This window comes from Drosophila mauritiana, chromosome 3R (genome assembly GCF_004382145.1).
Source record: "Drosophila mauritiana strain mau12 chromosome 3R, ASM438214v1, whole genome shotgun sequence".
Classification (NCBI taxonomy): domain Eukaryota; kingdom Metazoa; phylum Arthropoda; class Insecta; order Diptera; family Drosophilidae; genus Drosophila; species Drosophila mauritiana.
Window position 1 is genome coordinate 22550745 of NC_046670.1, and position 23437 is coordinate 22574181.

Below are 23437 nucleotides of genomic sequence, written 5' to 3' on the forward strand. Positions count from 1 at the left end.
GATTTTTCGCAAAAAATCATGATGTTACCCCTTACCAAAATTGCAAAATTCGCCAAAAAATTTATAACTTCAAATCAGCAGGAAAGTGGCAGGGTTTGTTAGTTGGTATCATTAGCTGCATAAAAAGGTAATTTTTATGGCATTGTGTCGAGATTCAAGAAAGTTATGATGAAAACCCCTCCGAAAAATAAGTAATTTAGCCCATTCTCAATTTTCTGCTTAAAAACAATCAGTTTTCTGTTCACAAAAATTTAAAAAATAATCTAAGCATAGAATGTCATACCTCGTCGGACTCGTAATAAAATTCCCCATTGGATGGCATTCACGGATAGAAATGTTTAATTTTTGCCATTTTTCGCAAAAAATCATGATGTTACCCCTTACCAAAATTGCAAAATTCGCCAAAAAATTTATAACTTCAAATCAGCAGGAAAGTGGCAGGGTTTGTTAGTTGGTATCATTAGCTGCATAAAAAGGTAATTTTTATGGCATTGTGTCGAGATTCAAGAAAGTTATGATGAAAACCCCTCCGAAAAATAAGTAATTTAGCCCATTCTCAATTTTCTGCTTAAAAACAATCAGTTTTCTGTTCACAAAAATTTAAAAAATAATCTAAGCATAGAATGTCATACCTCGTCGGACTCGTAATAAAATTCCCCATCGGATGGCATTCACGGATAGAAATGTTTAATTTTTGCACTTTTTCGTAAAAAATCATGACCGTAAAAACCCTTACCAAAATTGAAAATTCGCCAAAAAATGTATAAGTTCAAATCAGCAGAAAAGTGACAGGATTTGTTAGTTGGTATCATTAGCTGCATAAAAAGGTAATTTTTATGGCATTGTGTCGAGATTCAAGAAAGTTATGATGAAAACCCCTCCGAAAAATACGTATTTTTGGCAAATCTCAATTTTCTGCTTAAAAACAATAAATTTTTTGTTCACAAAAATTGAAAAAATAATCTTAATGTAGAATGTCATACCTCGTTGGACTCGTAATAAAATTCTCCATCGGATGGCATTCTCGGATAGAAATGTTAAATTTTTGCCATTTTTCGAAAAAAATCATGATGTTACCCCTTACCAAAAATGCAAAATTCGCCAAAAAATTTATAACTTCAAATCAGCAGGAAAGTGGCAGGGTTTGTTAGTTGGTATCATTAGCTGCATAAAAAGGTAATTTTTATGGCATTGTGTCGAGATTCAAGAAAGTTATGATGAAAACCCCTCCGAAAAATACGTATTTTTGGCAAATCTCAATTTTCTGCTTAAAAACAATAAATTTTTTGTTCACAAAAATTTTAAAAATAATCTAAGCATAGAATGTTATACCTCGTCGGACTCGTAATAAAATTCCCCATCGGATGGCATTCAAGGCTAATAATGTTAAATTTTTGCCATTTTTCGCAAAAAATCATGATGTTACCCCTTACCAAAATTGCAAAATTTGAATAAAAATTTAAAAGTTCAAATCAGCAGGAAAGTGGCAGAATTTGTTAGTTTGTATCATTAGCTGCATAAATAGGTAATTTGTATGTCATTGTGTCGCGATTCAAAAAAGATTATGATGAAAACCCCTGCGAAAAATACGCATTTCATAATATTCCGATTTTCTGCACATAATAATAATGTTTAACTTTTTCCCAGGGAATGTGATGCCATTATGGAATTTGACCCACCGACCCACCGACTTTTATGCAACAAATTCTTTACCAAGCCAACAGAGACAACATATCATACAATTAAAATCATAGAAACATGTGCACAACAATTGAAATTTATTTAAAAATAAATTAAATTTTCCTTCCATCATTTCGTTTTATTTTATAAAATTCTTACACAAGGATTACATATAGAGAATGCGCGACATTCGCACGAACCGCCTCTAAGTGTGCATGTGTACGTGTGTTCGCAGGACACCCATGTTTTCCAGTCGCTGCTATAAGTAAGTATGATTGAATCTTTAGTTTGTTTTACACCGGAATTTCGAATGGTTCATCTAGGCTGCAAATTGTGGAATTTTCGTGTCTGGGATTCTTATCTGGGTAGCGAGCAGATCTCGCAGGACGTTAGCTCGCCGCGGTTGATGAAGGTGCAGTGGTTGCACGTCCAGGTGTTGGCGTCCAGGTCCATTGCCTCCGATCCAGAAGCTCCGGCACTCGCCGAAGCTCCACCACTGGGATAGCTGGTGGTTCCACTGTAATGGAATAATCAGCAATTAGGAACATTTCACGGTAAGATGAAGTTTCGTGGTAGGAAGATTACTCACCCACTGCCGCCGGAACTGGCCTGGATAAGCGACTCGAGCAGCTTCCACACATCCACATCCTTGAACTGGGCGGCCTGGTTGGGGTTCTTGGTGCGCACCGCCTCTAGCAGCGGACCCATGTGCTGTCGCAGCGGCAGCATGTCCATCTTGTAAAGGTAGACCAGCAGGTGGAAGTCGGAGATGGCCTCCAGGAACTCCTCCTCGCCCCAGGCGGACAGATAGCAGCTGAGTGCATTAAAATCCTGCAGGTGGCCATCGATGTAGCGGTTCTCGATGGGGAATGGCTGGCGCTTGTCGTACTCGGTAAAGGTGTAAATGGGTTGCAGCGGTGTGGATGCGGGCACGTCCACCAGCAAATACTCCACGGGCAGGGGGCGAGCCAGCCGCTGCACCTCGTTGCCGTACTGATCCTTCTCCTGGAGGGGGCGAGAAATACAGAGGGAACGGCGGGTTATAAGTGGTTTTACCAAGATTAGCACAGTCAGACTTGGCCCAGTGACCTACATTAGATGTTTGCCACAAAGCAAGGCAAAAAACGTTTGCTGACGTCTGATTTGCTCTTTGCTCCTTTTACCCCACATTCTGTTCTGTATTTCTCCCTCTCTCTCTTTCTCTCTCTGTCTGCATAAAAGCTTGTTGGCGAGCAACCTGTTAGCTCGGCAATGACCTTGCCCACAACCATCAAGGCCGGCAGTACGGTGCTCGTCTTTGGTCTTGGACGCAGAGTAGAGGGTCGCCAGAGGAGACGGCATGGCTTTCGCAAAGCCACTGCATCCCTGAAACTATGCTGTTAAAATGGAAACTCGTTCCGGGATTCCCCTGACTTCTGAAAGGTCACAGGTCTATATAGTTTATGCTAGTTAGTTATGAGAGTTTATTTCGATTTTAATTGGCAACCGCATGTCGAATTCAACAAAATGCATGCGTGATTATCTCTACGCCTTTGCAGTCTATTTTTGGATGATGAAGGAATTCTTTAGTAGCGAGCAATGATGATGAAATCGAAAAAAGGCCGCCGGATTTTGAGGTTGAGGCGCGGGACGTGCCACGCCCCCATTGCCTTTATAGCTTTAGTTCCGCGACAAACGCAATTAAGCTGACTGACTATGCATGTCGTGGGATGGCGAATAGGGGAGAACGGGGGCGTTTCACGCGTAGAGGCGTCATCATGACAACAATTCATTCCCACTCAGCAGCAGTGCATCCAATTGGAATGACATTGCTCACACATCCTGAACATGCATAAGTTAATTAGCTCCGGTATCCAGAAAGCGCACACCTATCGCAGTTTGCAAGTGGTGGAATATCTGATGGAGCAGAAACTGGACAAACAAAATCAATGGACGTACATAATAGAGGTTGAGCAGGATGTTGGACGAGGTCCTTCTGCTGCTTTAACGAAGCAGCAAAATGTGTTGCATTACGAATTTCCGCTTCCGTTTGCGTCAGCGGTGGCAAATTAAGTTTGCAGCTAAAGTTGGGTTACAGCCAAGTGCCTCTTTCGACAAAATGCTGCAGTGGCATGCTTGTCAATCTTTTGCCAATTAACAACCCGAAGGCAGGACAATTGAATGTGGGTTGAAATCGGATTGGTTTTTTGAGACAATGCCAAATTACTCGACCTGCAAGCCAAAGCCACTGGAGTTTGCCATCAGATTGTTTGCAGGATGTCATACGAACAATTACAAAATAATTGATCACATAGAATCTATTGTGCGAAGGGATAACAAAAGGCACATAAGACTTGTGTGCTTTAAACTGCACTCAATATGTGGAAATTTAATTAAAATGCCCGTAAAATATATAAAACAATATCGCAAGCTAATTGCGATATTATTACTAAGATAAGACTTTAATTGTCTTGTCCAAATATAATACCACATGTATATAGGTCACATTTCCATTTATAAGCTTGTGTAACAATGTTGGAGTAGTAAGAAGTAACAAAGTATGGTATGCAAAAATATTTGCATGCCCTGTGGAGCAGGAAAAGACACCTAAACGAGAGGAAAAACAGCTTGACATTGACATTGGAAGGGGCCCAAAAGAGAGAGAACCGCAGCCAGGACATCGAGAGCTTTGCAAGCTCTCTCCCAGCGGTATAAAAGCCACATCCTGGCGAGTCGAGGCTGCATTTGCCAACAAATCGCGAAAGGGGCAGGACGAGGCCAACTAAGAGTAGCGGTGATAGTCGAACGGCACGCGTTTCATCCTCGGTTATTTGTGTTCCGAATATACCCATGTAGTTTTTCCCATGTTGGCTAACATGCCTGGCCTGAAGGAGCAGCCCCATTCGATGCGTAGACTCATTAGACAGCTATCACACCATGTTCTGGACGGCGGTAGCCTCCTCCACACTCTCGTCCAACAGTGCCGAGAGCTCGGCGGGATTGGCCAGTGCGGCGCCCAGTTACCAGCAGCAGCACACGAAGCCATCGCCGCTGAGAGCCTCCGCCAGCAGTTGGCAGCTTAGTAATGCAGCATTCAAGTCGCGCCTGCAACAGCAACAGCTACTGCAGCAGCACCAGCAACAGATACAGCAGCAGCAGCACGAGGAGCAGCAACAGGAGCAGCAGCAGCAACTGCAGCAGCAGCAGCACGAGGACGCAGCCCAACAGGAAGTGCAAGCGAATAGGGAGGAAAGACGGTTGGTGGGGCAAAAGACCAAACTTCAGACAGCAAATATCAAAAAGAAAATCAGTCCCAAGAGTGAGAGTAAAATATTCAAAGCTTTCACCTCCTGCAAGTGCACCCAAAAGTAGGAGTAGCATCACGTGCCAGTGTACAAATGACTCAACAATAACAACCGAACCACAAATCGAAACTGATATGAAATATTTTTTGATGCATTTTCAAGGTAGAAACATTGAATGGTTGATGAAAATACAAACCAAAAGCACTACAATAACAAGTCAAAACGTTCAAGTTCCTGTGCATTTTTAAGTGAAACAAAGTAACATTAAATCCATGTAATGTGCGCAAGTTTGAAGGAATAAAACATAATTCTCATGGTAAGATTTGCATATTTTGGGTCTGAAATTTATTCTCAAAACAAATATATGAAAGCATATTCATCACTCGCTTGTAAAAAATGGCCCCCAAGTTGCCTTTGATTACTCACAGACCTTTGCGGTTTTCCTTAATCCGCAGATTCATTATCATATCTCAACGGAAGCAGTCCTTCAGTCTCACATATTTGTCAGATACTCGCCACATTTCATTTCGCATCCATCAAAGTTTTGCTTTGATTAGCACATGATTTGACAAGCTGAAGGTTAATTTGCATGATTGAAGTCGGCCAGAAAGGCTTTTTGGCCGGCGGGGCAAAGGCCATCAATCAAAAAAGGACGATTTCCGCCCAAAATATGTTAATTATTTGTCAACTATGCGCGCAACACTCGTATGTAATATGTATGGAAACTGAAGAAAATCTACTATAAATCTAGACATTTAATTTAATATTTTGCTAGCCAAGAAGGAGATAGATACCAACTTTCTGTACCTTCCTTTCCACTTTAAACGAACTTCCGGAAACCAATTTGCTTGCTCTGTTGATTATCGCATTCTTTAGTTTTTCTACAACTTTTGCTGTTAACATCATTATAATTGGTTTCTTTGAAATGTGCTGCGAGATAAGTAACTCAACTCCCTTAAAGTTAAAATGCATTAGGAATTGATAGGAAGATGAAGAAAGTGAAAAGTTGGCATTGAATCGATGGGAAACGATTTCAAGGCAAGACTGTCATTTAAATAGAGTCCAGTAATCGGACAGCCCCTTATTGCCACTTGCCTGCAAAATATGAATTGCACACTTTACCATATGGCTGGGAAATTCTCAGCACGTTTGCACCGCCATTAAAGTGGAGAAGCCAATTATCGTCCAGGCCCTAGTCCGCTTATGGCAATTAGCAAAGGGGAATTTGCGGTTTAGTCCGTCCAGGAATAGGAGCTCGTCCTCCATTCTCCTACTCCTGCCACCCGCCTGCACATCGAAGGTGACACACAGGCACGCAATAAATTTTTATTGCCCGGCATAAAAGCGAAAAGCCAGCACAATGTCCAATGTCCAACGTCCAATGGGCCAGACCAACGCCCAGCGGCACTGACAATGAGACCAAGGAGAAGGACGTGGGCCAAACGGAGGCGAACCAGGCCGCAAATTGCTTATCGATTCGCAGATTTGCCTTCGCCGCTTTTTATGATTTTAAGCCGAATATACTTGGCCCGAATTCGCTGACGCAGTTGTGGAAATTGATTAAACGAACAGGCATAGGCCATGGAAAATTCTCAGTTATTCAGTGCGTTTTGCACATATGTATGATTCGTTGCAAATGATTTTCCCGGAATACCATCAAAGGGCCAAACTTTGACTAAGAAACATTTTTCCATTTCAATGGCACTCCGCCAGTTGTTTAAACTCGCCGAGAATTCATTAAGCCAACTGTAGCTACAGTTGCATTAAACATCAACCAGGTGCTTTATCTGCCGTGGAAAAGTTTTAATTTCGTTGGGGAATTGCATGTGTTACGCGAGAGGCTTCAACAAGTGGCAAACATAAGTGTATTCCCACGTATGTACATATATTTAATCTCAGGCAAATGGCGATTTCAGAAAAATCCCCAAGGCAAAACCCGGAAACACATCGAATTGTTCAAGAGGCCTCTTTAAAAATGTATGCGATCACAGGCTGGCAATTTTAATAAATAAATTGGATTTGTTTCAAAGCTAAAGAGTTAACAAACATGAAGTTCAGACGCCCACGGAAGTATTATAAATAACTTTTCTAAGCCCCTGTATTAATTTTGAGCATTTATACCCAATATAATTGCACTTCATCAACAATTTAGTCCAATTTTCCACCATTGACCCTTGATAGTTAATAGGTTTGCGCAAAAGTTATCCAATTAAGCCACGTTTACACAAATGAAGAAAAGAATAAAGGGACAATTGCAGCGGTTGCTGACTTCAGCCCAGCAAATAGAATTCAGGAGCAACATTTGTCAGCCGCACGGTTGCCCTAATTAGTTCATTCAAGGTGTCAACTGCGGCTTGATGGGTGTAAACGTGGCTAAATGTGAGCTAAGCCTGAATAATACTGACGGACGTGGGACGGGGTTAATTTATTGCGGACTTGGTGCCAACTGAAATCTGTCATTGTCTTCCACTGGCTCCCAGTGGCTCCCAGTGGCTCTACTTTCCCCAGTTCAAAGAAGGCAACGCACAACTGCGACATCAACAATTCACATGAATACAGTGCGAACCATTTTTACGCCAAATTGACAACTTAATTTCCCGTCTAGTAAACAATTACCGAAACGAATTCGCGCTCATTTTGTGCGTTTTTATTCTAAACACAGCACTCCAGCAAGACATAAATATGAGTTTGTGCGTAAGCCTGCCAAGGAATTTCATTTTTCCTGTTCAAAATTCGCTTCGCTGGCGCAAAGTGCGAAAAAAAGGCAGACGACCCCAAAAAGTAGGCAATGTTTTATTTGTGAATGCATAAGGAAGTTCCTGCTGTAATTGCTGGGGCAGGCAGCTCAAGGAATTTGCATAATTTTGAGAGAAAGGGGGAAAGTAAATGGCAGGCGAATGTGAAAGTGGAAGACAAACATACAACCAAGAGTGAATAATAAACAGAAACCAAAATAAGCGTAAGGAATGCCAGAAACGTGTTCCTCGCCGTCCAATGGCACGGAATGAAATAGAACTCCAGCTGGACAAGGAAACCTAAACGTTTGAAGCCTTCACCTTGGGCAGGTGTATTCTAACACAATGAGGGAAAATGAGGACAAAAAATAGCACGGAAGGTCACTTCAGAACTCATTTTTCAAAAATGTTTGCCAGTTGGTTATTGTTTGTTTTGTAAGCCGGACAAATTGCACAGAAAAAGGTGGGCTTTAATTCAACGTGTGATTTGACATTTTGTACTCGCTCCATATTAATATGCTCACATTTTTCATAAAATATGATACGTAGCTAAAGTAATATTTCACACACTTCTTACATATGCTTAATGCTTATGCAGACTAAAATAAAGTTCCCTTACTGACCCAATAAAAGCACTCATTTGTTCAAAATCTGGCTAAGCAGCAGTCGCAATTACCTCTATGGAATATTAATTAAATTTGTTTAGCCCCAGTTCAAGCCAACATATTCAACATAAATAGAGCAAAGTTTTGGCTTTTGGTCAACACTTTGTCCGAATGCGATGCCATTTCCTCTGGCAACTGGCCAGAGTTTTGTGTGTTGCCAAGGCCAAATTGATGTGACCCCCGAACCGCTTGTTACTTATTAAATTGGGGTTTCTACTGTTGGAAGTCCCACGCCAAACAAAGTTTGATTACACAGCTTAGAACAAAGTCCCAATAGCTGCCACACGGCAAAAACTTTCTCAAGGGGTCGCGCAAAGAATTAGGCCCCAGTCTTTTGATTTCTTATTTTTTTTTTTTTTGTTCGGAAGGGAAGGTATAAGCGGAAGGGTAATCACAATTAGCAAAGTATAAACAATTTGAAAATTTACAAAGTTTTTTTGCGGATTAAAAATCAAGAGTCAAAGTAGGAAATTCCGAAAGAAAATGTGACTCAATGATGAGACATACAAATCAAAAAATTTAAAGTCTCTTTCAACTTTTAACGAGTGTACGTAGGTGAAAAAGCCTTATTTATTTATTTGGCAAAACAGGAACTTTTCAATTACGTTTAGTTTGCGTATTTATTTATGGCGCTCAAGATGCTCAAGTTAAGTGCAAACAAAGTTGAAGACATCTGTTGGCGATTTGTGCAAGACCTCAAATTAAACTGGAATTGCTTATGGTTGCCTAATTTGTAGCTTTATAGATTTAACAGATTTTCCGTTTTCAAAATGTTCAACAAAACATAATCAGAGTACGACGGCCTAATAAGTTTGTAAATTTCACCTACGTATTTTTGTTTAAATTTTATACTTTTTAGTACTGACAAAAATGGAGTCCATCCAGGTGCCAAAGGAGCTGAAATCGCTGCTGAGCTGCGGTCAATGCCATCGCCCGTACGACCTGGCCACCGGTCTTCTGCCCCAGGAGCTCGTCTGCCAGCACAGCTTCTGCAAGAAGTGCGTGCAGAGAAACACCGACCACAGCTCGTCCGAGTGTATCTGCAATTTGTGCGGATATCGCACGCAGCTGCATGGCCAGCAGCTACCGCAATCCGTGGCCATCATGTATCTGCTACGTGAGCTGCCAGCTTTGATTCTGGGCAGGGCCATGTTGGATTTCTCGTACAAAAAGAACAGCACTATTGAAATTTCTAGTGAAGAAGCACCCAGCAGCCCGTCGAAAAACTGGGTGGAAGACATCAACGTGGAGAGCTTTCTGGCCACCAGTATGGAGCACTGTCTCATCCATGCCATGCCGAACTCTACGTGGTGTCACACTTGCCAGCGTCTGCTGTGCCGCGCCTGCTCGGATGTCCCATTTCATCAGCACCACGTCCTGGTGCGCAAGGTTGATTACCATGACCTTATCCGCCAACTGCTCAATTTCGAAATGGAGAAGATCAAGAGAACGGCTGTCCATGCCAAAGAGTTGGCCACCCGCGAAATGGATCTACTACTCGATCTGTGCGAAGCGTGCCACCGCGTTCAGTTGCATGTGAAGCGTGAGATGCTGGACCACCATCCTAGCATGGTTGCGTCCTCGATGATGGGTTGGCATCGACTAGCTGAGCGGGATCTGCATCGAGCCGTTAGACTTACGGGAACAAAAATGCTGCAGGTGCTCGCCCACTTGGCCTCACAGCGGCACAGATACGAGAGCCAATTGGACCAAGTGCACTTTCAGTGTCGAATGCAAGCCGCAATCCAGGAGAACGGGATGCAGGTCCTGGACTTTGAGACTCTGAATAACAGGATCGCATGGCTATGCAGTAATCGTCATCCCGGCGCTATTCCCGCCAATGTGGAGCCACCGCAGGCGCTCATCCTCACCAACTACTGTGTGTACGCCTACTGGTGCGAGATGCAGCGCGAAATGATTACTCCAAGCCTTAGAAATCTGAGACCGAATCCAGAATTACTGCCGCAACCCCGACGAGCTGTGGTGCCTCCGCATTTCAATAATAGCTTGCGGGAGGTGGAGGTTCTGGATTGTGTGCAGCAGATCGAAAACCAGCAGTTTCGAACGCTCAGTGAACTTCCGTATGATGGTTCACACGAATCCTCCTCGTCGCCGAACAGCAGCAGCAGTATAAACAGCCAAAGCAATTATATTGCTCTGGACATGGAATATGGACTTCGAAATTTGGTGCGCCAGCTGCAACAGCAGCCGGAGCAAGTGCAACAGGAACAGCAGCAGCAGCAAGTGCACCAGCTGACCCACCTAATTCACCAGCCAGATGCGATCCTCGCCAACTCGGTGGAGCCGCAGCTAATGGGTCAACAAATCCAGGATCATTATCAGCAGGATGGCGGTACTAGTTCATCGGTAAGCATTGTGCGCCAGCCCATCGTTCACTGTTACCCCATCTACTTTCTGGACATGGAAATAGCAGGAGAACTGGCCGGGCGGGTCCTAATTGAGGTGCGATCTGATGCTGCTCCCCGGATGGCGGACAACTTTGGGGCGCTGGTGCGGCACGAACGGGGCTACGGCTATCGGGGCTGCACCGTATTTCAGGCCTGGGGAGGCGAGAGCATCATCACCGGCGACTTTGAGTCGCAGAACGGACGCGGGGGGCACTCGGCCTTCGAGAGCAGATACTTTTTGCCAGACGAAACGGGATTGCCGGCACATCGGGGAACGGTTGGTATGCGCAGGGGACAGCGGCGACAGGACAGGAGTGGATTTGTGGGCAGCCAATTCCGGCTGGTGCTCAACGAGATGCGATCCTTCACCGCCATTTTTGGATTCATTGTCCAGGGCATTGAGCTGGTGGACCGAATTGCGGCCAGTGGCAATGCTTTGGGTCGCCCGGCCCTTAGGAGCATCATCCGGAATTGTGGGGAGTACCATTTAAGCCGATAATAAGTCCGACTGATCCATTACCTAATCCTACTTATCGAACAACATCAAACCGAAAGCTCACACACTTTGAATGTACAACTCCACCAAATATCTATTTTATTCTTGGAATGCAAATCTTGGTATGATTTTGTAATAATAAACGCACTACTTGGAACGATCAATGTAAGACAGTTGAAAGTCGACATTTTTAGCAACGCATACAATTGAGGTCAGCAACAGAAGCCAATTTTTTTAACACAGAAAGAAAGAATTTTTATAAACAATTTACAACTCAAAGAAACGTTTTGGATGCTATTTTAAATAAAAAAAAGACTATCAATGATCTATAAACATTTCAGATTCATGGACAAGGTGGAAATTGTAACAGACCTTGAGTATTTAAATAAGTTTAGCCTAAGGAAAACGGCACTAAATGTGCGTTGAAGCGCTACGACGATACCTGGACATAGTAAATTAGTTACAATAAAAACTTAAAATTTTAAACCACGAGTAAGGTGAAATCCAAATACACAGCTGACATGTAATTAAGGTCAATTCAGTTAATAATTAATACGAAATAAATCTATTAGCAATAAGTAAATAAACGAGATAATTTTCGGTGTCTAAATATGCATTTGATGTGATCATAACTAAGGCTATGTTTGTGATGGATGAAAAATTGAACGCCAAGAATAGCCATCCATAAAAATAAGGGAATCAAGTAATAATATGACCTTAGCGATGTAAAGGAAGGCAAAGAATCACTTTAGGAACAAATCGAACTCAATTTTACGAAATTTGTAGACTAAACTATTGGAAATGGCCACATTATAGTTTAAATTATGCTAAGTAAACAATATAAACGTATAACTTCAATCGAAAAGTAAAAACTCAAATCGAAATCTTATATTTTCAAAAAATAATAAAAAGTCGTATCACATTTAAGCATTAGATAGAACGAAAGAGTTTGGCAAAATAAAAATAAATATATAAATAAGGGGAATAACTGAAAAATTGTGATTGGCTGGCAGTTGCTCAGAAAGTTGTTATTTCAACAATTGAATAACAACATCGGTTATGAATGTCCTAGGTATACGAAAAATAAAATGAAATTTTGAAGGAGAACCCAGAGCAATGATGAGAAGTACAAACCGAGAAGGATAAAGGAAAATAATGAAGTTGCATAAATAAATCAAAGTAATTCAAGATAATGTAAGCCTCTAGATGTCAAATATTGAATTGGCGTTGCTCTTGAAACCCAAATTTTCTTTGCATGTATCCTACAACTGAAAAACCAAATCCCATTCGAATTGATGTCTAAATATGGAAGTTGTTTGTGTAAATGTGTGAACGTAATTCAATAAAGGTTGCCCGATAACTGATTTTACTAGTATTGGGGGGACTCTTTCTCATCCTGCGAACTTCGAACTCTACAGCTCATTGAGGAAGGCGCCACATATGTAACTTACCTTATAGAAAACGTCTGGAACATACTGCTTGTCGGTGGATTCACGCACGTAGCCCAGCTCGGGCGCATCCTTAGTGGGTATCAGACAATTATCTCGCACCAGAGCCATGCACTGAGCCGAAACCGCATAGCCTTCCATGTGCACCTGTTTGGTTTTATCTCCTGAAATGTTCAAACATGATTTGGTACTAGTTCGTTAAACAGAATATCATCGTGAATCTTACCTGTTACACAAATGGTCACAAACTTTGAGCCGAAGACGCCATTGGAGGCATATTTACACGGATTTGGATGCCGATTCTGCAGCTCGCCGGCTGTGATGCACTCCTGGGCCGTAATAAAGTGCGACTCGATGCCACGGATCTGTTTGACAGTGCCGATACTCGCATCCTCCGTGATGAGATCAGTGAAAATCCAACCAATCTATAAATGGCACAACAGTCAATACTAATGCAACACTACTCTTGTACTGTCTATAACTAACCTTCTTCAGTCCCAGCGCACTGGCCACAGCATCCACATCGTCGGCGAACTCATCCGGCTGGATGTTGATCGAATCCCTGGTAGACTCTTGTGGTGGCTCATAAATGGCAGCCACCTTGGCCCTGATGCCCAAAGGAACATCAGTGTGCTGCTCGTACGTCCCATACAAATATCCCATGCGCTGGTGTCCTGTGGTGCGCCAGTAGTTGAGGAAGCGCTCCACGATCTTGGTGTTCTCGAACATGACGTTGTCCACGTGGCGATATGTCTGACGATTCAGCGTAATGGCCGACGGCTGGCACTTGGAGCAGATGCCCTTAGGCCATGGTGGATGCTCGCGACATCCCGGCTTGATGCGGCAGTTGATGTCGTCGAAGACAAAGTACTTGCCCTGATCCATGCCGGATGTCTGCTTGCGTATGTACGAGTGGAAGGACAAGTGCTTGATATTGTGCTCCTTCAGATAGGACTCATCATAGGGCTCCAGTGAGGAGCAGTGCACGCAACGTCCGTTGGCATTATGGTGGCACCTACAAAAAGGTTGATCAGTTTAACTGTACACTTTATATTGAAATCAAGGCCTACAGCTTGCTATCACGTTCGCGCTTAATGGTGCCATCAGCCTTGCTCAGAGCTTGGTCCACGTCATCTTCGACCACATTGAAGGATGGCCGAGCGCTGTTTGGATTGCTTACGGTGCTAGTCTTGAACGGCTGACTGTCCAGGACAGTGGTGCTGGTGCGCTGAGAAGGGGTGAGAAATGCAGGTTAGTCCCGGATCTTTCTGCTCTATATGATCAACTTACGCGCGATGATGTGCCAGCCATCTGTTTTAAGTATACCATGTCGCCATGCCTCAAGGAAGACCCCACCAGCTGGGAGCCACTTGCCTGCAGCTCTGTGAGAAAGTTGCGCTCCTTGAAGAGACCAAATCCATCCACTTTCAGGGCATTCTGAACGCTGTCGTACAGATGCTTCAGATTCGACTTGGGCGAGATCTCGATGCGTTTGATGCCCTCCGCCGACTGAACGCGAATTAGCTGGAATACACAAATGAATACCAGATTCTAATTAGTACTAGCACAGGTAAATTTGGCAATATCTGGTCCAACCGATTGTTTGCATAACACAAACAGACGATGGCGCACAAAGGCGTAGGCGAAATTGCGCTTCTTGTAGATGAATTGCTCGAGCAGCAGTGGTGCACAGGCCATTTTCTGGACTTTCTGGACGGGTCACTGGGTGGTGGGCGGTTGGGTGGGCGCTTGTGTGGGCGGTGGTGGGTGGTAGATTGGGTGAGGGGGGTTGTCAAGTGTAGCTATTAGCTACCAAAGCCTGTAGGGCTTTTTGCTTAGTGTTTTGAACTGTACGTCATGAAGGCGCAAACTTGACTGCGGAAATTTAGCTGGCATCGCAATTAAAAACAAATGCATTTCGTTGCCAAAATGAGTGCATAGTTAAAAAGAGAACCAATGCCTGTACGTATATGTAAATTCTGATCTGTTATTGTATGAGATTTAAATAAAAAAAGAAAACAGTACTTTGAAAGACAAGAGCTGCATGCACTTTCAAAATAAAAAAATAGATTAAATTTTTATTTAAAATTTAAAGTTGTGCTATTTACTGGTGAATGCAGTTATCTAATTTTAAAAAACATAAATTTCAAAAATGATTTTTACACATAAAACTTGTTGAGACATTTCTCTGAGTGTAGCACCTTTTTCAACCAGAAATTGCTTAATTAGCCAGACATGTCCTCAAATGCATTTCCCCAAGCGGATTGCAGCCAACAATTGTTAATAATTTATTTGGGTTTTGGATCGGTTTTTGGTCTCAAAACTCCCGCGCACTCCCCTCAGTCCACCTTCCGCCTAGACTGCACTCTTTCAGTGGAAAATCTACAAGTCATGGTATCCATTCAATTTCACCGCCAGCACTTTTGGCCGCGATTCAGGGGACTTGCCGTGGATGAGCACTTTCGGGAGTGCTTCCAAATGGCTGAATTTTGCATTATATGCTGCGCTTTTGCCGGCTGAAATGCACTTTAAATATATTTTCCGTACATTTTGGCAACAACAACAAACGCCAGCGAACTGGAAAACCGACATTGTTTGCCGGCTTTTTTAGTGGGTACATAGAGGGAAACACTTGACCACTTTCACTACACACACTGCACCAACAAGCCATTCGCTTAGTTTGCACCCTAAATGCACTTTTTAATTTTTTATCAACAATTTACTTACAATTTTGTCATTTGGCATTGTAATTTTGTCTCTGTCTCTGTCGCACAGCTGTGGGGATGGCGATAGTCTGCCTAGAGATGGAGAAAAACCGATTACTCCCGGATATCGATGTCTCTATGATCGGTTTCTTGTCAATTTACGGCGATTGCTTAAAGGTCCCAATTAATCAAAAGATGAGGCGGGCAATTTTAAAAAAGGGAAATTATCCATTTGCTTCAGGTAGACTTTGTGCACATTTATTAAAATAGCGGCGTGTTATTCTACAATTAGACAACAATAAACCAATCGCATTCTAGTGGAAGACAGCGTATGAAAGCAGTGGGAGGGACCCCTCCATCGGACTTCAGTCGTACTTGAGGTTGCCCATGCAAATGTACTTGATGTCCACATAGTCGTCGATGCCGTGTTTGGAACCCTCCCGTCCGACACCGGACTCCTTGACGCCGCCAAACGGAGCCTCTGCTGCAGAGATGATGCCTTCGTTGACGCCGACCATGCCAACCTCCAGTCGCTTGGCCACCCGGAACACCTGCTGCAGATTCTCGCTGTAGAAGTAACCGGCTAGACCTCTCCTGGTGTCGTTTGCCTTCTTCACCGCTTCCTCTTCGTCTCGGAAGCGTATGATGGAAACCACTGGACCGAAGACCTCCTCCGAGTAGAGTTGCGCCGATGGCGGCACATCTGTGACAATTGTGGGTGCGTAGAAAAGGGATCCCTTGTCGGGCAACGGCTGTCCACCCAGGATAATGTTCGCCTTCTTGCTCCTGGCGTCCTCCACAAAGCCACTGACTTTGTTGAACTGCATCTCGTTGATCAGTGGTCCGATTTGCACATCGCAGGCCTGACCATCTCCGATCTTCAAAGCCTCCACGCGTTTTTTCAGCTGCCCAACAAACTTATCGTAGACGCCATCCTGGACAAAGAATCTATTGGCGGAGACGCAGGTCTGTCCACAGTTCCTGAACTTCGAGGCCATGGCGCCATCCACTGCTTTTTCAATGTCCGCCGAATCGAAGACAATGAACGGAGCATTGCCGCCGAGTTCGAGACAAATCCTTTTGATGCCATCAGCAGAGTTCCGGAACAGCAGTTTGCCCACCTCAGTGGAGCCCGTGAAGGATATGCCCCTCACATCGGGACTCTTGCAGAAGAGATCGCCAATGGGAGCCGCCTTGTTTGTGGTGACCACATTTATCACACCCTTTGGAATGCCAGCATCCACTGCCAATTTGGCCACAGCCAGGGCGGTGAGAGGAGTGTCTTCTGAAGGCTTCACTACGACCGTACATCCTGCAGCCAGGGCGGCTCCTGCTTTCCTTGTGATCATGGCCATCGGGAAGTTCCAGGGCGTAATGAGAGCCGCCACTCCGATGGGCTGCTTCATCACAATGATCTCGCGATTGGGCGATGCACTGGGCACAATCTCGCCGTAGATGCGACGGGCCTCCTCCGCAAACCATTCGACGAAGGCGTTTCCGTAGGCCACCTCCCCCTTGGACTCGTTGATCGGCTTGCCCGACTCGGCCGTCATTATCTCGGCTATCTCCTGCGAATGCTGCTCGATCAGTTTGTGCCACTTCTGCAAAGCGAGATTAGATTAGATTAGCAGAGGTAAGTTGGAGACCAGAGGGAGAAATTATGACAATGACCTACAGTCGAACTTTCCAACTTCAGGTCAGTTACTTTTAAGAAGAAAAACTTGAGAATTTTGGGACTCTATAGTCCATCATATTATATGTATGATGGTATTTTTCTTTATCAGAGGTGCTGATTGTTAAACCCCTGATAAGGAGTGATCCCGGCACTCACCTTGAGCAGGTTGGACCGATCCTTGGCGGTCAGGGATCGCCACTCCTTGGACTCGTACGCCTGCTTGGCGGCGTCTATGGCCTTCTGGGCATCCGCCACCGTCATGTTGGGCACTTTGCCGATGACAGCACCATTGGCAGGATTCCGCACCTCGAAGGTCGCCTTTGCATTGCTGGAATCCACCCAGGCGCCATCCACCAGGGCCTTGTCCTGCACCAGTGCCGAGAATCCTCGCATCCTGCAGAGGCTTAGGCTGCTTCCTGTTCGTGCGACTCCGCTGAGCTGTCGCCACATTCTGCCGGCTGCTAGAAATAAACAAATGAACTGCAATTAACAATTGGCTACTAATCGATTAACCGGTAAGTGTTCGCTCGCTTCACAGCTTTTTATCACCTGTGGGGGGGTTTGGCGCGCTTATCTTATCTGCGACGTTATCGGGAAGACTCTCTGCTGTCCACAGCTGCAGATCTAGCTTCTATTGGGCGCTTTGATTGGATTTAATTGATTTTAATTTTTTACGCTCCGAACCAGCAGAGCCTTAGAAGCTGCCAACTTGTTTTTATACTATCAACGGCAGCTGTTCGCGAACTGAGGAGTTGCCAACTGGCAGCCACAAGTGAACCGCGAAAAATGTACCATTTGAAAAAAAGAAATGCTTGTTAACATTTGCTTGTTAATTTGCTCTCAAAGGATATTAAGAACATATCTTCAGCTTTTAAACAATTTTATAGTTAATAGACGTACATTCATAGCTCAAAAAATAAGAATCTTTATATCTATACATAATTGCCATAATTATTTTCCCTACTGTTATCGATATGTCTTCGATCTATCGATCTTCAGTTACGCAGCAAGCACCTTATGTCAGGCGACTGGGCGGCAGCCGTTTGACTTTCAAAAAGAAAAAGGGAACGACAAGAAAAAGAAAGTCGATTCGAAGTAAGCTTCCTGATTCCCATTTTTAGTCGTTGCTGTTCAGCGATTTTAAGGCAGCGCCACTTGTCCCAGCAATCTCCGGACAATCGGTGCCTTTCGCCCGATCTGCCCGATCTTTTTTGCATGCGCCGCCAACGTGGAGCACTGTGCTCCATTTATTATGACTTTGTAGCCAGGCATCACGACCATAGATTTCACATATGCCGGCAGCGGTTCTGTCAGAAGGTGGGTCTCCTAGCCCATCCGAAGCACTTAGAAAAATGTGTGCACTTAGGGCTTAAATTATAAGAATTCGACCCATACGCAGTCAACCTATCAGTTGTCCTTAGCCATATTTTCCATTAAGTTTAAAGAATAAACCAGAAAATGTTTTGTACAAATCTTATATTTTTAACAACTTTCTATATTCTACTTCAAATAGAATTTAGGCTCCATGCATCTCATTCTTAATACTCTTTTTGCTAAGTGCCATTTAGCATTAGACAGCGGCAGGTTCTGCCTACTGGGCTACTGGTCATGCAGCTTCCTCCTCCGGCGCCTCACCTGGTTGGGGCTTCCCTTCGCCCACGAGCCCGCAATCTGTGTTGCAAATTTTGTCAATAAATTTTGGCTAAGAATGCCAAAACAGGCGGCCGCCACACGGACATCATAACTGTTAAGATAAGATTGCCTAGATGGCGATCGCATCCAGGGACCAGAACTGGAGCTGCGGAATGAATTCAATTAGTTGTGATTTAAAACTAATTGAAAATGCGTCTAGCTCGGAAGCAATCGTGAATACTGCCGGCTCCTGTCGATAGGTGTTTAAGTTATTTGTCTTAAGTGCTGCCGGGAGGTGTGTTTCCATGTCCCATTCCAGACTGATCGAGATCAGGATGCACAGCAAAAAATCACTAAATCTACTTGATATGAAAATACCCTGTATACCTAGTTAGCATAGTACAACATACTATTAGAATCCTTAAGAAGGTTTCTTCTGTCTTCTAACCTTCCCATCTTGTATGTTTTAAGAAGATATACATGCATATTTCAAAAAGTTAATGCTGCTTATTTGGTGAACATTTTGTCAGTGTTACCTTTTCAGCGAAGGCTCATCAGGAACCCATCTAATGAAGCAGTCAGTCAGTCAGTCAGTTCGTTGGCACTCGAAACCAATCTAATGTCTACTTAACTGCACAATTTTGACAGTTTTAATGCGCTGCCATGGCCGGCGAATTTATGGGGCCCCTGGTTTTTATAGAATGCAAACAATTGACAGCCCAGAAATAGGCAGCCGTGTGCCTTTTGTGCCGGCTAATTGTAATACGAAATCATAACACGCCATAAAAACGACACAAAGCTGCAAAGATGGGATCGTATCGCATAGTATAGTATAGGATCTTGGTCTTGGGACCGGTTCTTCTGTGCTGTTTTCTATGTCTTTCGAGGCGGAGGCCCTGTGGAAGCCCAAGACGCCGCCCTGGCAGCTGGTCAATGGGAACAATGATGTGGCATTGGCCCTCTCTTTCGTTGCAAAGATGCCCCGTCTCTTTCCATTTCGGTAGGATTCCAGTACACTCTCTAACGCGAGGCAGTCGAGCCATAAATCATGTTTGGAAACACGTTCCTTAACGCGAGAATAAGAATAAAACATCTGTTGTTCGGTTGTTGTCGGTTTGGGATCTGATCTGGTTGCCTGGCAGCTTTCTTGCGAGGACAAAGGACTCGCAAGCTTAGGGCGCAAACTGGTTGCCAATTGTCCTGGCAATGTGGCAATGTGGCAAGATGGCACGAAAACAAAACAGCCGCCGAACAGATAAGTGTCGTGATCGCCTCACGCAACAGCAGCAGCTGCTCCTCGGAATCAGCCATCCGAGGATGGGTTACAAATTAACCCATTGAGGACACGGAGGGCGGGTAATATAGTTCCCAAGCCAATAGCCAATATGCCATTCAATAATCTCAAGTTCTATATGATGACTAAATGATATAGCATTGCTTCTTTATGAATAAATACTTATTATCTTTAGTATGATATATTTATTTACCTGGGAGTTGGCAATATAATAGGGGACAAAGCTTAAGCTTTTATAGGGTTAATCTACGAAAATGGACGCGGCTTGCAGGATAACAGCTTTTCAGATATATGTGGGCTCTGTCGCTCCTGTTTCATATCCCTCTGGCCGGTTCGGATTCGGATCCTGGTGGAGATCCTGCTGACTCACCTTGGCACGTGTGCTTAACGATCGCATCTGCAGCTGCTGGCAAGAAGACGGACGCGGATGGAAACGGAGCTGAAGACGAGGACGAGGTCGGAGCAGCTGCCAGGATTCCTTAATTTCGAATGTCCCATCCCGAACCTGAACGAGGCGTCCTGAATGCGTCAGCAGATTAGCTCTGTCCGGGTGGAAGCAACACGTGTGCGCTTGTGATTGCGATCCCGGCGCAGGATACCCTATCCATTCCCCTATGACGAGCCTATTTCTTCTTTGGTTATTTATTTTTTGTGTATAGAAGGTCCCCGCAGCCTGGCTTAATTATTGTTTACCTTCGCATCAAGGTTACGGCATTATGATTATGCCCTACTTGATTATTATTTCATAATTCCGCCGCCCTTTGTGTACCTCTCCACTTTCCCCGGCGTGTCCTGGCATGCACTGGAACTCGATCTCGTTGTCCTTGGGCCGCACAAAACGATCCCTTATCCGTATCCATTGTTGTCCTTCGATGTACGAAAATACGCCTCGCCAACCCCAAAGAATTCACACAAGCGATCACCCGAATATTAAAGATTCCGAAATCTAGGCGTATCATAATACCCTTCGAAATGAAGTGAAAATTGCTTTCCTAACGAGTGCTTTTGTGAAAATACCTTTCTTTCAGCCGCATCAAATTAAATTGTTATGTGAAAGAAATTTTTGAAAATTTCTCAAGTCAAAAAGTTTCTTATTTCCAATAATTTGATTGATTTCGGCGGGATTATGGTATCCTGCAGAGCAGAGGAGTTGAGTGTTGTGTTTCAAACTCGTATTTTGCTAGTGTAAATATATTAAAGTTGGATTAATCCATTTGATTTGTAATTTCAAAACAGCATTGTGTAACATTTTATTATCTAAGGGTATTTTAATTGCGAACTTCCTTTCGTCCATTCATAATTATCTGCGCATAATCCTTCGGTTCGTCCTTCTGTTGTCTCTGGATAGGAAATATTAAATTGCGCATTCCGTTCGCTTCTCCTTCCCCAAAAGTTGGCAAAGTTCAAATTTGGTACATTTATTGCGACTTACCCATCGCGAAACCTGGATCTCCAAATTTTGGGGTTGATTTTGAACTAGAAAAAAAGCACAAATGCACTGCAATTATATTTGGTTTCTTTGGTTCATAACTGTCAAATGTCAAACATAACTGTCAAATATAAGTGTCAAATGAAGAGGGTTATTTACTTTTAAACATTTTTAAATACAATTTCTTAAAGCAGACCCATATATGTATATAAGCAAGACATTACATTACATTATTAGCAAAACAATGTATTTTTCTTGCAGTGTAAAAGCACATCAGCGTAGAATGGAAGACATGAGCTCTTCACCAACTGCTAGGATTGTAAAAACTGTACCGAAAATCGCTTAAAAGCGCGTAAAACCTAGTTTGAAAAGCAATCGAACGAACTACGCATTGGGATTTGATCCTGGCATGAATCATACATACATGTGTGCTAGCATTGTTTTGTATAATTTATGCAACCCCAACCCCAACGCACAATGCCATTGGCAGGGCGGAAATGGGGTGGCTCTGCTGCGCCACCCTCCCCCCTGGCAGCATCTCCATCTATGGGGTAGTTCGGTGGCAGGATGGTACACAAAGAAAAAGGATGTATGCATAAGAAAAGAAAATTCCGAGACCTACGATACATGCATCTTATCACTTAAGTAGATACTATTCTATACATTTTACTTGGAAAACGCGGGTCTCTTAAAGATCCTTACTTTAAGTGCTTAGTTTTTCTCAGTGCATTCCTGATGCCGTTCCTGGTGGATACCAGAAAAGTCTGTTGCGTAGTCCTGGCTCAATTGCGTCGTCGAGGGATTCTCACGCTGGATTTTCCCAGTTTCTGTCCTTGGCCCTGCCCTTATCCGTGTCCTTATTCATGTCCTTGCCCTTGTCCCTGATCCCTGTTGCCTGATGCCCGTTCTGTTTTCTTTGCATTTTTCCTCGTTGGCTTGTTGTGTTTTTGATTTGGGTAGGCCTCAGTTGGTTGCGCCTTTGTGGGCATAATTATGCCTCCGTTCTGGAACCACCGATTGCATTCACATTCAAATCCGGTGCAGTGCAACATTTCTCATTTCTCAGATCGCATTTCCGCTTAATTGTCTGCGATTGTAACTGGCCATAAAGGATGGGAATATACATATAATGGAAAGGAAGCGGGACGAGGACGAGATGATCGCGATGATCATTCGAAAAGCTCACGGCAGCTGTTGTCTCTTATTTTCGCCAGGTTTATGCGAATCGCCCGAAACGCATAAACATATCAAATTACGACGATCGAATTTTGTAAAAACCGGAAGTTTTTTCGCCTTTTAAATCGCCAAAGACAAAAGCCCAGTTCATTGGCGGCATTTTCTTTTCATTATTATTTTAATTTACACGCAAATCCTCATAAATTTCGACAGATCATCTCATGCGACGCCCTTGAGGGGAGCAAAAATAAAATAAAGAAATAAAGGATCTCCACTCCGGCGATCTTGAACTTTGCGTTCCATTTCGATTTTCGATCTTTTGATTTGCTTTCAAGTCGCTGCAAATACGATTTCTGTTACATTTTTCGACGAGTTTAAGTTGGCATCTGTTTGTATTGAACAAACAGAGGTGATCGCACTGCAAACAAATAAATCAGCACTCGTAAAACAACGGCGATCATTGGAGTTCAGTGGAAGATTGGCTGAGATCTCTGCGAGATGGGGATAGCTGCACCTCCAGGCGTGGGTCAAGTTCATTGACGCCTCAGTTGGGCTACTTAATCGCCATTGGTAACCGAATCTGTATGTGAAACTAGTAACTTAGATTTTCTATACTTAAAAGACGTTTTATTATCCACTGGCTTATATGTTATAATCCTTTTAATAACCTATGTTTAGTGGCCTTGCTAATAAATCCCGCTATTAAGTTGATGTTCCCGCTGATCTGGCGGCTTATCCCCCAGCTGAGAATGCAAATCCATCAAGATTTAATGCTCGAGTGCCTCACTACTGGAAGATTGTGCGCTTAGA

At 43.7% G+C, this 23437-nt stretch overlaps 3 protein-coding genes across 7 annotated transcripts; 1 reads left to right on the plus strand and 2 right to left on the minus strand.

The window, feature by feature from the left end:
• Positions 1-1777: 1777 nt before the first annotated feature.
• On the minus strand, positions 1778-15538 carry LOC117142308 (nuclear protein localization protein 4 homolog). 2 transcript variants are annotated; one of them, XM_033306201.1, is made up of 8 exons: positions 15444-15538; positions 14007-14240; positions 13787-13944; positions 13203-13731; positions 12943-13141; positions 12720-12880; positions 2270-2685; positions 1778-2197 (listed from the first exon to the last, which is right to left on the minus strand). In XM_033306201.1, exons 1-8 carry the CDS (start codon positions 15459-15461, stop codon positions 2038-2040), a joined length of 1875 nt encoding a protein of 624 aa, XP_033162092.1. In that variant the 5' UTR covers positions 15462-15538; the 3' UTR covers positions 1778-2037. The 2 variants fall into 2 exon arrangements, with proteins under 2 accessions (XP_033162092.1, XP_033162091.1); XM_033306200.1 differs by lacking the exon at positions 15444-15538 and adding an exon at positions 14313-14565.
• On the plus strand, positions 4656-11509 carry LOC117142307. Of its 2 annotated transcripts, none has more exons than XM_033306198.1 (2): positions 4656-4916; positions 9224-11509. In XM_033306198.1, exons 1-2 carry the CDS (start codon positions 4745-4747, stop codon positions 11269-11271), a joined length of 2220 nt encoding a protein of 739 aa, XP_033162089.1. In that variant the 5' UTR covers positions 4656-4744; the 3' UTR covers positions 11272-11509. The 2 variants fall into 2 exon arrangements, with proteins under 2 accessions (XP_033162089.1, XP_033162090.1); XM_033306199.1 differs by lacking the exon at positions 4656-4916 and adding an exon at positions 5210-5280.
• Positions 15539-15652: 114 nt separating the features above from the next.
• Positions 15653-17814, minus strand: LOC117142312 (succinate-semialdehyde dehydrogenase [NADP(+)] GabD). Of its 3 annotated transcripts, none has more exons than XM_033306212.1 (3): positions 17646-17814; positions 17253-17554; positions 15653-17022 (listed from the first exon to the last, which is right to left on the minus strand). In XM_033306212.1, the coding sequence occupies exons 2-3, from the start codon at positions 17544-17546 to the stop codon at positions 15787-15789; spliced, it is 1530 nt and encodes a 509-aa protein (XP_033162103.1). In that variant the 5' UTR covers positions 17547-17554; positions 17646-17814; the 3' UTR covers positions 15653-15786. The 3 variants fall into 3 exon arrangements, with proteins under 3 accessions (XP_033162103.1, XP_033162104.1, XP_033162102.1); XM_033306213.1 differs by having other exon boundaries at positions 17253-17557; XM_033306211.1 differs by having other exon boundaries at positions 17253-17576.
• Positions 17815-23437: the final 5623 nt, after the last annotated feature.